The sequence below is a fragment of the Myotis myotis genome, unplaced genomic scaffold (genome assembly GCF_014108235.1).
Source record: "Myotis myotis isolate mMyoMyo1 unplaced genomic scaffold, mMyoMyo1.p scaffold_m19_p_5, whole genome shotgun sequence".
NCBI lineage: Eukaryota > Metazoa > Chordata > Mammalia > Chiroptera > Vespertilionidae > Myotis > Myotis myotis.
The window spans coordinates 34,786,528-34,799,920 of record NW_023416357.1 but is presented as its reverse complement, the minus strand read 5'-3'; the positions used below and the strand labels follow the sequence as shown (position 1 = coordinate 34,799,920).

General features: G+C 38.7%; 1 protein-coding gene across 21 annotated transcripts in view; it reads right to left on the bottom strand.

Moving 5' to 3' along the window:
- ERBIN (erbb2 interacting protein) overlaps positions 1-13,393 on the bottom strand; it is a 126,768-nt gene that overhangs the window by 42,210 nt on the left and 71,165 nt on the right. For all 21 annotated transcript variants that reach the window (XM_036309240.1, XM_036309245.1, XM_036309252.1 and 18 more), the window contains 6 exons: positions 11,198-11,272; positions 10,453-10,597; positions 9,141-9,213; positions 8,707-8,836; positions 8,252-8,367; positions 2,601-2,670 (listed from right to left, as the gene is read on the bottom strand). In XM_036309240.1, the coding sequence (XP_036165133.1) occupies positions 2,601-2,670; positions 8,252-8,367; positions 8,707-8,836; positions 9,141-9,213; positions 10,453-10,597; positions 11,198-11,272 (609 nt within the window). The remainder of the gene's footprint in view (positions 1-2,600; positions 2,671-8,251; positions 8,368-8,706; positions 8,837-9,140; positions 9,214-10,452; positions 10,598-11,197; positions 11,273-13,393) is intronic.

Genomic DNA, 13,393 nt, shown 5'->3' with positions numbered 1-13,393 from the left:
ACAGTCACCCTAATCACAGCAATTTTCAACTGAGCCTGAATATAGCTTCAGAATCCTTAAAACAATCTTTCAAAGCCACTCATTAATTTATTAGAGTTGACGTGCAAGAAAATAAAGTCTACTGTTCTTGAAATATAATACAAGCTCCTTTGCATGGCATACAACATGCTCTATGACCTGGTCACTGTACACCTCTTTGGCCTCATTTCCTATTCTTCCATCTAATAGGTAATGCTCTAGTCACGATGGACTACTTGTAGAGTTACCGAATATACTAGACTGACTCACCAGTAAATACTTAGGCTCATAATATTCTCTCAAACCAGAACACTCTTCCCCTTCCTTTGTTTAAATCCTGTAACTCTTTTGAGAAGTAATTAGGCATTGCAGGCATCTCCTCCTCTGGGAAACCTGCCTTTACACCCCCAAGTTATGTTTCCTTTCTTTGATGCTGAAGCCGCTGTCCTACACCAAGTCTTTTACCATATTGTATTAAAGTGACCTTCATTTGCCTGGCATGAAGCAGTTGTTCATTAAATGGTTCTTAAATGAGAATGGCAAAATGAATGAGGAGTAAATAATCAATTGTTCTGTTCAAGCCATAAGAGAGAATCGTGAAAAATTATGTTATTGCATGTACTGCTTATAGGTATACTAGAGGCCCAGTGCACAAAAACTTGTGCACTCGGAGGGAAGCGGGGGTCCCTCAGCGGGATCGGGAACCGGGTGCGAGTGCGGGTTGGGGGCGTGAGTGCGGGTGGACGCCACAGCCGCCCCACCGGCCCGTGTCCAGGTCTGCCGGCGGGATCGGGTCCAGGTTGGGGGCGTGAGTGGGGGTGGACGCCACAGCCGCTCTGCCGGCCCGCATCCGGGTCTGCCGGCGGGATCGGGTCCCGGGCGACCGCCGGCACTCACACCTCCAACCCGCTCTCTGATGGCACTGTACCATCCTGCCTGCATTATGCAAATTAGCCGCCATCTTTGTTGGTGGTTAACTGCCATCTTAGTTGGCAGTTAATTTGCATTTCACCATGATTAGCCAATGGGAAGGGTAGCGGTTGTACGCCAATTACCATGTTTCTCTTTTATTAGTGTAGATTCCCTACATTGTCAGTGAAATATTCAGGAGCACTTTATTTTCATAATTCATAGTCAAACCACTGTCACATACCTTCTCCCCCATACTTTGTTCTTTTATAGTAAAACATCTGGGTCACACTGTTAGGGAGGTTTTATAGCTCTGTAAATATGTTTTACTATTTACTACTTTACTATTTTGTCAAAGTGAGAAAAACACAAGACCCTCATCACCATAATTTTTGTATTAAAGTAATTAACAAGTGGAAGCAAGAATAGAACAATGCAAATATGAAGAAACTATATTAGATACTAGATAATTTCACTAAACTGAGTCACCTGGCATAATCTGCTAGCAATAATTTATCCACCACAGTGTTATTTTACTAACAGTCTAAGAGTCTCCAAGATTGGGAGTTATGTCAATGAATCCAGCTGCAAAATTTCAAATCAGGTTCAAATGTAAGTAATTCAATTAAGAAAGATCAGAGAGTCAAGAGCACCAAATATATGGACACACTTGTGTTCAAGCTCTAATAAAAACAAAGATATTGTCATTTTAATATCTCCTTTCCTAATTTTCAGAACAAGTAAATACTACAGTCCGATTCATAAATGTGGATCAACATCAACTTAAGACTTTTAGGGTTTTAATAAGAGGTAGGTGGAAAGGGATCCTCAGTTAGGAAGTTTGGAGAATCCTGATACACAAGACAAGTGGATTTCTTTACTGTAGTACACAACGGGGTTGTTAATATACTCCAAAAGAGAGACATAATACAGTCCCTGAAGCAAATGTCACTACTGAACTTATAAATACCTCATGAGACCAGTGTATCTAAACAGCTTTAGATAAATTATTATAAGGCATCGCTGAAAGTCAAATACTAAGCTTTATTTTATGAGAAAAATCAGAAAATAGTATATTCAACCCTCATATTCTTCTAATGCCCATCAAGATTTTTCTTTAGCTCTGAAACATTACACAGATATTTGTCTCCCATGAGAATGTAAACTCAATAAGGACGTAAGAAGAGTACTTGCTTCACCAATATATCTCCTGCTCCCAGAATAGTTCGTGGTCTGCTGTAGGCTTTCAATGAATGTTTGCCAAACAAAGAAAAGCCCAAGATACAACTCTTAATCCCTTAGAAACACTTCCTTAAGGTATGTGAAAGTGCTTAATTAGAAGTATAATTTAAATTATCAAATTTTTACAGATATATGCCATAGAGAATTACTATAAAAACTAAAAAGTTAGGGAGTGTTGTGTCTGACCTCCTAACCGAATATATTTTTTTTATAGATCAGACAAGTCCAACAGAATTTACTATTTAAAAATCTACATATATTTCACTAAAGTTATCTGCATCTAAATATTTTCTAAGGTTTTCTTTAATGTATAATATGTTTTTACGTGTGTTCACCAGTATAACTGCTCTCAAATAATACTATGTAAATTAGAGTACATAACTGTTTACAACAATTGAAACTTCAGTAATTTACAAAATCAGAATGCTCACCTGATTATCTGAGAGCCACATTGCAGTCAACTGTTGTAGCTTCGTAAAGCTAAAGGGCAAATTCTTTAACCTATGGGAAAATATACAAACAAAAATTAAAATTTAACATGAGAAATGTTAAAATGAAAATAACTCCGTCTTCTAAAAAATGCTATGTTACTGCATATGAAAATAGGAGAAAAGTAGCTAATTCACGAAAAACAACAACAATATAGGTCTTTGAATGGGACCTAAAACAAAATATTATTCAGTTTTATAGGAATCAGTTTTTAAGATACAATTTTTTAATTGAATCAATTTGGTCGGGGTGGGGGGATGGATAATCCAATAACCTCAAAAAATTATCTAGTAAGAAATAATATTAACTATCCCTACCTTAATGAAAAGACAAGAACACATTAAGCAATGTCTCATAAAACTGTTTTGGATGTTTTACTTGTATTTAGAGAACAAACTCTGTTATAGGAAGCACTCATAGTGACAGCTTGTTATAGAAACTGCACTGATCTATATTTCATTGTAAGCCAGCACTTTCATATTCAAGAGGACTGTTTTAACATTATAACAAGTAAAAACAAAGTAATATAAAACTCATTAGAATGCTAAATTAGAATAGAATCCTATTTAAATAGAATGTCTACTTAAACCTTCTGTCTTACACTTACCTACTCTTTTGTACCCATCTTCCAAGGCAATTTGTTGGAACTTAGGGCCCTAGTCTTAGGGTACAATGTATGGGCTAAAACAAGGATTTAATTTTTTTTTTTAAGGCAGTGGTTATTCTTTAAAAAAATAGAAGTCAGAATATCCTATCTAGTCAGAAAACTGGGTTTTCATTAAAGGTCATTAAATCTGAGTCTTAATTTTCTCCTCTACAAAATGGGAATACCTGTTATACTATTTCTAGGGATTGTTTTGCTGGGAGCCGGTCCATGCTTGCTGTTTCAAGGGACCTGGCATATATGGCATACTGTTCTTAATATGTTTGCTCACCTTCTTGGCACTATGTGTTTTAACCAAGGTCTCTGAGAAAGGTTGTTTCCCCAGGTAGGGATTTTCCCCTGAAGTTAGGGAGGGAATAAAACCTCTTAACTAGTGCCAGGTGGGTAATTAATCACTTTAACTACAAACAATCATGCTTAAGCTACATAATCTTTACTCCCTGGAGTGGAGATAAGAAACGCCCTAACCTTTGTAATAGAGATTGATAGGATTGAATCAACTGGTATAAATACAGATGTAATAAGACAGTAAGACTCAGAACTTAAAATACGGAACCAAGAGAGACGGAACCTAGGCACAGAACCTACACAGAACGTTCTCTAGAGACAGAAGAACTTTGCTGGAGAGAACATGGCAAAAGATCCTGGACAGAAACTGGCCTCAGAACCTAGAAACAGAACCTAGCGAGAGAACATGGCAAAAGATCCTGGACTGAACCTGACTACAGAAATTGGCAAGAGAACCTGACTAGAACCTGGTATCTGAACCTGGCTGGAGAACCTGGACAGAACCTGGCTGGAGAACCTAGCGAGGGAACTTGGCTACTGAACCTGGCTGGAGAACCTGGACAGAACCTGGCTGGAGAACCTAGCGAGGGAACATGGCTATAGAACCTGGCTGGAGAACCTGGAGAACCTAGCAAGAGAACATGGACACAGAACCTGGCTGGAGATCCTAAGCAGAACTTCGCTGGAGATCCAGACCAGAACTTGGCTGGAGATCCTGGCTAGAGATCCTGGCTAGGCTGCTGATCAACTGAACACTGTCTCCGTGTCCCTCCTTCTTCGCCGATTCCGTCCACACCTTTGGGGACCCCTGGACCCGCTGGGTCTGGACCCCGGCATCGGGCGCCCGAACAGGGACCCCTAGGTAAGCGCCCCGCACTCGGGACGGATAGGACTCCACCGTAGGAAGAGGGTGGATAGTCTTTGCCCCACATTCGGGACGGATCAGACTCCACCATAGGAAGAGGGTGGATAGTCTTCGCCGACTCCGTCCACACCTTTGGGAACCCCTGGAACAGGATTCCCCTAGGTAAGCTCCCCCCCCCATTGAGAACCCCCACATTCGGGATGGATAGGACTCCACCAGGGTATTGCAGACCCCCCTATAGAGGATAAGTAGGGTAAGAAGGTGGATAGTACAGAACTTAGATTGAGAAGACGTACCATACTGAGTCCAAAGAAAGAAGACTCTGTATTGATCTTTAGATTAAGAAGATGTGCCATACTGAGTCTAAAGAAATAAGACTCTGTATTGATCTTTTAACACATATGCTTGCTAGCAGAGGAATTAAGGTTACTCCCAGTCAGATGGAACATTTTATACAAGAAATACGTCCATGCTTTTCTGAGGAAGGAAAGGTGCCCGAAAGGTAAATGTAGAGGCATGGGAGAAGGTAGGCCCAAGGAGCCTTATCCTTAACCCCACTGCAGCCTTTCCACCCCGGGAAAGTGCAGGATTGGCAAGCTCTCCCTGGGGTGATAGATCAGGACTCAGGTAATAGCGGAAAGCGCCAATCCTACTCTTAAAATGGATACAAGAGAGCATTTTGGGGTTTTTTCTTTTTAATGCCTGCCTTTAAAAAATAAAAAAGGGGGAATTTGCTGGGAGCCGGTCCATGCTTGCTGTTTCAAGGGACCTGGCATATATGGCATACTGTTCTTAATATGTTTGCTCACCTTCTTGGCACTATGTGTTTTAACCAAGGTCTCTGAGAAAGGTTGTTTCCCCAGGTAGGGATTTTCCCCTGAAGTTAGGGAGGGAATAAAACCTCTTAACTAGTGCCAGGTGAGTAATTAATCACTTTAACTACAAACAATCATGCTTAAGCTACATAATCTTTACTCCCTGGAGTGGAGATAAGAAACGCCCTAACCTTTGTAATAGAGATTGATAGGATTGAATCAACTGGTATAAATACAGATGTAATAAGACAGTAAGACTCAGAACTTAAAATACGGAACCAAGAGAGACGGAACCTAGGCACAGAACCTACACAGAACGTTCTCTAGAGACAGAAGAACTTTGCTGGAGAGAACATGGCAAAAGATCCTGGACAGAAACTGGCCTCAGAACCTAGAAACAGAACCTAGCGAGAGAACATGGCAAAAGATCCTGGACTGAACCTGACTACAGAAATTGGCAAGAGAACCTGACTAGAACCTGGTATCTGAACCTGGCTGGAGAACCTGGACAGAACCTGGCTGGAGAACCTAGCGAGGGAACTTGGCTACTGAACCTGGCTGGAGAACCTGGACAGAACCTGGCTGGAGAACCTAGCGAGGGAACATGGCTATAGAACCTGGCTGGAGAACCTGGAGAACCTAGCAAGAGAACATGGACACAGAACCTGGCTGGAGATCCTAAGCAGAACTTCGCTGGAGATCCAGACCAGAACTTGGCTGGAGATCCTGGCTAGAGATCCTGGCTAGGCTGCTGATCAACTGAACACTGTCTCCGTGTCCTTCCTTCTTCGCCGATTCCGTCCACACCTTTGGGGACCCCTGGACCTGCTGGGGTTGGACCCCGGCATCTTGTTTCTAGGTTCTGATTACATCTGTATTTATACCAGTTGATTCAATCCTATCAATCTCTATTACAAAGGTTAGGGCGTTTCTTATCTCCACTCCAGGGAGTAAAGATTATGTAGCTTAAGCATGATTGTTTGTAGTTAAAGTGATTAATTACCCACCTGGCACTAGTTAAGAGGTTTTATTCCCTCCCTAACTTCAGGGGAAAATCCCTACCTGGGGAAACAACCTTTCTCAGAGACCTTGGTTAAAACACATAGTGCCAAGAAGGTGAGCAAACATATTAAGAACAGTATGCCATATATGCCAGGTCCCTTGAAACAGCAAGCATGGACCGGCTCCCAGCAATTGTTTTGAATACTTTATAAGAAACTATGAAAACAAAATGTAAAAATGCTCTAGAAACACTCTTTTATCATTAGAGAAGTTTCCATTTCCACAGAGGGTAAGTTCCACCCCCCACCCCCGCACCCAGTGAATGCCTGAAACCAAGGATAGTACCAAACCCTATATTTACTTCCTCCCCGCTGCCCACCCCCAATACATACATAGCTTTCCCTTTAAAGAAAGCACTTTATGGCTTCTTTTTGGCATATCCAAATTGCCAGCCTCACTCTTCTTGTGCTTTGGGGCCATTATTAAATAAAATAAGGGTTACATGTACACAAGCACTGTGATACGGTGAGAGGTGATCTGATAACAAGAGGCTACTAAGTGATCAACAACAGGGCAAGCAGCTCATACAGTGCAGATATGCGGGACGAATGGATGATTCATGCTCAGAGGGAGACAGCATGAGATTTCATCATGATGCTCAGAGCAGAACACAATTTAAAACTTATAAATTGCTTATTTCTGGCACTTTTTCATTAAATATTTCAAACCACAATTGACCGCAGGTAACTGAAACCGCAAAAAGTGAAATCATGGATAAGGGGGGACTACTGTATTTTATCTTTACCTCTGGAAAAATTATTGTTCTTATCTTAAACTTCGTTACAATTTAGCAGCCCTAGTGATCTACCTGCTCTACACCTTGGCTATATCGTCCAAGCTATATGATGGGTGTCTAATCACACCTTTGCAGAGAAAAATACAAAAAAGCAGATTACATTAAAAGCTGCTTTGCTCAACAGCAGTATTAAGGTTCTGAAGATCTGACTTTAGGAATAAAAAAGGTTGCTATAAAGGAGAGAATAAAGGTTGCAAAACTAAAGTCAACACAAAATGAACCATGAAACTCAGCTGGTATGGATCAGCAGTTGAGTATCAACCCAGGAACCATGACATCACTGGTTCGATGGCCATTCAGGGGTTGCAGGCTCCGTCCCTCCTAGGGGGTGTGCAGGAGGTAGCAGATCAATAATGTTTCTCTCTCATTGATGTTTCTATCACTCTATCTCTCTCCCTGCCTCTCTCTCTAATAATCAATAAAAACATAAGAAAAAAAGAACTGTGACAAATAACAACAGTATGATTAAAATCCGGTAAAATTACATCATTTCAGATAAAAATTCTATTTAAAAATGAGTATAGCCGAAACCGGTTTGGCTCAGTGGATAGAGCGTCGGCCTGTGGACTGAAAGGTCCCAGGTTCGATTCCAGTCAAGGGCATGTACCTTTGGTTGCGGGCACATCCCCAGTAGGCGATGTGTAGGAGGTGGCTGATCGATGTTTCTCTCTCATCGATGTTTCTAACTATCTCTCTCCCTTCCTCTCTGTAAAATATCAATAAAATATATTAAAAAAAATAAAAATAAAAATAAAAATGAGTATATATAAAAAGAACATGTATTAGATTTCCTATCATATATATATAGTGAAACTTTTTAAAAAATATATTTTATTGATTTTTAACAGAGAAGAAGGGAGAGGGATAGAGAGTTAGAAACATCGATGGGAGAGAAACATCATCAGCCGCCTCCTGCACACCTCCCACTGGGGATGTGCCTGCAACCATGGCACATGCCCTTGACCAGAATCGAACCTGGGACCCGACCCTTCAGTCCGCAGGCCGACACTCTATCCACTGAGCCAAACTGGTTAGGGCATGAAACTTTAATTTTATCTAATCAATGTCTTCTATAAACAAACCAATAAATACATATTACAAACCTATTGTCACTTAAATTAATGACTTTTAATTTTTGCATATCACCCATTTCCTCTGGAAGTGTCTCAAGTTTATTGGAATGGAGAAACAGCACAGTTATATTTTTCCAGCTGCCAATCTGAAAGAAACATAAAACTGGAGATCAGAAATTTGGCTTTCTGCTAAACAGACATAAGTAAAATATTTTCAAAAGTTATGAAAAATACTCTTCTCATTTATAAAAGTAAATTATATTTTCCCTTTATTAATTTTACATTTTCCCTTTATTAATTATATGTTCAATTATCAATTTTCATGTATGAAGAAAAGTATATCTGGTATCTCTTGTAAACCAATGTAGCTAAAAAAGTAACTTAGTTACGTAATTATTTCTGAAAGAAAATAAAACCATACTTAGATACCTATAATAAATAATTAGAAAAAAATGAAAATTCAAAAGAAAGTTAAAATACAGTACCTCCGGGGGTAACTGTTGTAAATAGTTATGATCTGCAGCAAAGGTTCTTATATTAGTAAGCTGCCCAATAGATGAAGGTAAAGCTTCAACTTCATTGAAGCTACAATCCAGTTCTTCTATTGATACTAACCTTTAATTAAGAAAGAAAACATGCATTAAAAAATATTTCTTATATATAACCAAAACTTAAGAACCTAGGAACTTTTGAACTTGACTTTAATGAAACTAGCAAAACTGTCTCCACTAAGATAAACTTCACCAATAAAAAAATCGATTTATCTTTATTATAAATATACCCAACCTGCAATCAGTTGCTTTTTTAAATGTTTATGAAATCTCCTTTAGATGCTATTTATGCAATTATCTGAAAATATATATGGCATGCTGAATTGAAAGTAAAGTCTTCTAGTTTTATTAATTCACAAAAATCTTACCCTCCAATAGAGTCTGGTAGATACATTAATTGATTTTCATCTATTTTAAGAGTTGTTACATTCTTCAATGAACCTATTGAGAGAAGAAATAATACACAATTTTCCAGCTTGAACTATAAGCAAGTCAACCAACAGTCAATGTGAGCACAAATGACATTTGACTTTAATCATAAAAAATTTTCTTAATCAACCTGGCGATACTACACAAACCCCTTCATTCTATTCCCTTACCATATATTTTCAATTTTTACCTACATATTACCTCTTAACATTAGTGTATATTTACCTATTAACCCCCTCTGAAATGTAAGCATCATTTGAGTAGGGACTTTTTGTTTGCTTTGTTCACGGTTATAGTCCTCCTCCTTAAAACAATGCCATGCACAGTAAAAACATGTAATACAAACTTGTGTTATTAATGAATTAAAGAAATGGTAGTATGAAGGTAGCCTTCATAGGTGTGTAACAAACTATTCTATGTATTCTATGTATAACAAATACTAAAGCAAGAAAATGCAGCTTAATTTAAAATAAACATTCTGAATAAATTATGGAATTTAAAAAATGTAACCTGAGCTAAAAAGACTATGTAGCTCAATTGAAAAACATGTAAAAGTATTTTTTTGTTTTATATTTAAACATCACAAAGAAGCCAAGATTTAACTTTTTGATTCTTTAATCAAAATAATTTAATTCCCTTGATGCATTATCAGACAAGCAACTAGACGAATTAATAGACTCATAAAATTTGCTAAACTGGTCTCTTGTGGCTGTGAGTCTAAAACAGCCATGGGCAAACTGCGGCCCGTTTGAAATGAATAAAACTAAAAAAAAAAAAAAAAAAAAAAAAAGACTGTACCCTTTTATGTAATGATGTTTACTTTGAATTTATATTAGTTCACACAAACACTCCATCCATGCTTTTGTTCCGGCCCTCCGGTCCAGTTTAAGAACCCACTGTGGCCCTCGAGTCAAAAAGTTTGCCCACCCCTGGTCTAAAATGAAGTAAGACTGAAAAAAAGTTATAAGGTTAAGGGCTACGACCAAGAATTCAACCAAGTTTGGATCAATTAACCTTTTTTTAAAACAATAAATTTTATTACAGTAATAAAAATGACATTTCCTTAAATAAAAATACAGTAATGTCAACAAAGGAGTAAATTAGGAAAAATTATTAGTAAATTAGGAAAAATTCAAGTAAGATTTGTGACTTCAGCAGTACAGTAAAACTATCTCAACAATGGCAAAAACTTAATTCCTCAGATTTTACATTACTAAAAATTAATTACATGAACTAGAAAGCAATACAAACCAATAGTTTCAGGCAGTTGTTGAAGTGCATTGCTTGATAATAGGAGATCTTGAAGGTTTTCACATGCTGAAATTCCTTCTTCAATCATTTCAATATTATTTTTAGAAACATCCAAATATGTGAGTTGTTTCAAACTACCAATAAACTGTAGGTAAAAAAAGAAGATCGAATGACTATCAACAGTAAATGATCTGTAAAACGTTTAGGTAATGGACCTAATACCAAGTTATACACTATAATTAAATATTTTATATGAAAGAGGAAACTCATAATTTTAAAAAAAAGTACCATTAGTTATGTATTCAGTAATAAAGCTAAGAGCTTCTACTAATTTTAGCCCAGGAGAGTGACAATGGAGATAACACACACAAGGATTCTTATTCTTTAGGTGTGGGAATGAACAAAATGTCAGTTGATAAAACAGAAACTACATGGAAAATACTCTACTTGAACAATTCCATGGGCAAACTGAATTAGGTTACAAAGTCAATTGCAACCACTGGGAAGGGCACACTGCATGGTATTAAAAAAAGACTATTTTACAAAAGTTTATTGTGAAAATTTTCTGGTTTTAGTTAATTATGTGTTAACAATAAAAAAATTCTTTATAACTATTTAATACTACTAAGAATTAAATAACCATCCATATTTTCACCAAGTAAAAATGATTTGAAAATATATAATTAATAAAACTGTAAAGGATACAGAGCAGTAAGGAAAACCATTTAAAATTTGATATACATACCCCTGGAATAAATGTCAGTCTATTCCCATCCATCCAAAATTCTTTCAATCCACTTAGTTGCTCAAGTACTTCAGGCTGTTTGGAGTTAGAAGGAAGAGGAGGGAATCCAATTATTTACCTGAATGTTTTTATTGGGGGGGGAAAAAAAGCCCCTAGAAATGTCTAATGACAACTTTTAGTTTAAAACAAAAAACTGAGGAGGAAATAAAGCAGAGCTGAGAGTCAAGCCTTTCTACTATATTACAACTACAGGAGAACACAAAGATAGACAATCCCTAACAGCAGATTGAATAACATTCATGTAAGCTTTTGATTACATAATAGATATATTTATACAATAAAGAAATAAAAATAAGTGCCACTGCTTTCAAGAGTACAATAAAAAGCTTCTCTTAATCATTACCTGTAAAAACACGAAGGCTGTTAAGAAAAAGAGGAAAGAAAAGAAGAAATAGGGCAACATACATCTTAAATGTCCAGTACGGGAAAGGTAAGTAAACCACAGCATAATCACATGATAAGCACATTCTGTTATTTTACTAGAGGCCCAATGCACAAATTGTGCAAGAGTAGGCCTTCCTTCCCTCCGCTGCCAGCACCCGGGCTTCCCTTGCAGCCCCGGCTTCATCTAGAAGAATGTCCGATCTAATTAGCATATTATACTTTATTTATTATAGACTAGAGGCCTGGTGCATGAATTCATGCATGGGTGGGGTCCAGCTGGAGAAGGGGCCAGCCCCTGGTTGAACTTTCAGTCGAACTGCTGGTTGAGGGGACAATTTGCATATTTGCCTTTTATTATATAGGATTACTATTATATTATAGATTACTATTTTTTAATCCTCACCCGAGGATATGCTTTTACTTATTTTTAGAGAGAGAGGAAGAGAGAGAGAACATCAATTGGTTGCCTCCCATATGTGGCCCAACCAGGGATCAAACACACAACCTAGGTATGTGCCTTGACTGGGAATCAAACCCACAACCTTTTGGTGTACGGATGACACTCTAACCAACTGAGTGGCCCAGTTATTTTAAACTCCCAGCAATTACATGGTGGAAGATTGTTTATAATATAATGTTGGACCCAAAAGATCAATCAAAGAGTTGTAGTGGTCCTTGGTATTCAAGCAAAATTTGACTGTGGACATTCACCCTTGGAAGCTCTTCTGAATTCATCCTTCAAAGATATTTGTCACCCCACAAACCTGTGTCCAATTAATGACACTGTGATGGCATCAAGTACCAACATATCTAATCACCATAATAACATGAGTAATAGATAAAAGGCACATCATTCCACTTTACGTTTAACATATAAATATTGGTAAGAATTCTAGGTACAACATGGATATTTTAAAATTCCCTTTTGAGCTTTACCTGTTATAATTCTAATAGTATGTTTTTTTTTAAAGTACTAGAGGCCTGGTGCACGAAATTTGTGCATGGGGGGTAGGGGTACAGGGGGGTGCCTTAGCCCGGGCTGTACCCTCTCCAATCCGGGATCACTCTCACAATCTGGAACCACTGGCTCTTAACCGCTCACCTGCCTGCTTGCTTGATGCCCCTAACTGCTCTCCTGTGGGCCTGATGGCTCTATCTGCTCTCCCCTCCTGGCCTGATCCCCCTAACTGCCTATCTGCTCTCCCCTCCTGGCCTGATCTCCCTAACTGCCTATCTGCTCTCCCCTCCTGGCCTGATCCCCCTGCCTAACTGCTCTCCCCTGCGAGCCTGATTCCCCTATCTTCACTCCCCTCCTGGCCTGATGCCCCTAACTGCTTATCTGCTCTCTCCTCCTGGCCTGATCCCCCTAACTGCCTATCTTCGCTCCCCTCCTGGCCGGATGCCCCTAACTGCTTATTTGTGCTCCCCTCCTGGCCTGATCCCCATAACTGCCTATCTGCTCTCTCCTCCTGGCCTGATCTCGCTAACTGTCTATCTGCTCTCCCTTTCTCTCCGCATCCTTCAGACCCCCGGCACGGATGTGCTGAGAGTTCTCTGCTACAGCCCCGCCCCATCCCGTCCCGATTGGTAGTTAAGTGATGGCGTTCTGGACAATTTGCATATCCCTCTATTATTAGTGTGTATATGTGTGTGTGTGTGTGTGTGTGTGTGTATAGTTGGAAGACCAAAATGATACAAAAATTAATGATTTTTAAAAAAATATATTTCTTTATTGATTTAAGAGAGGAAGGG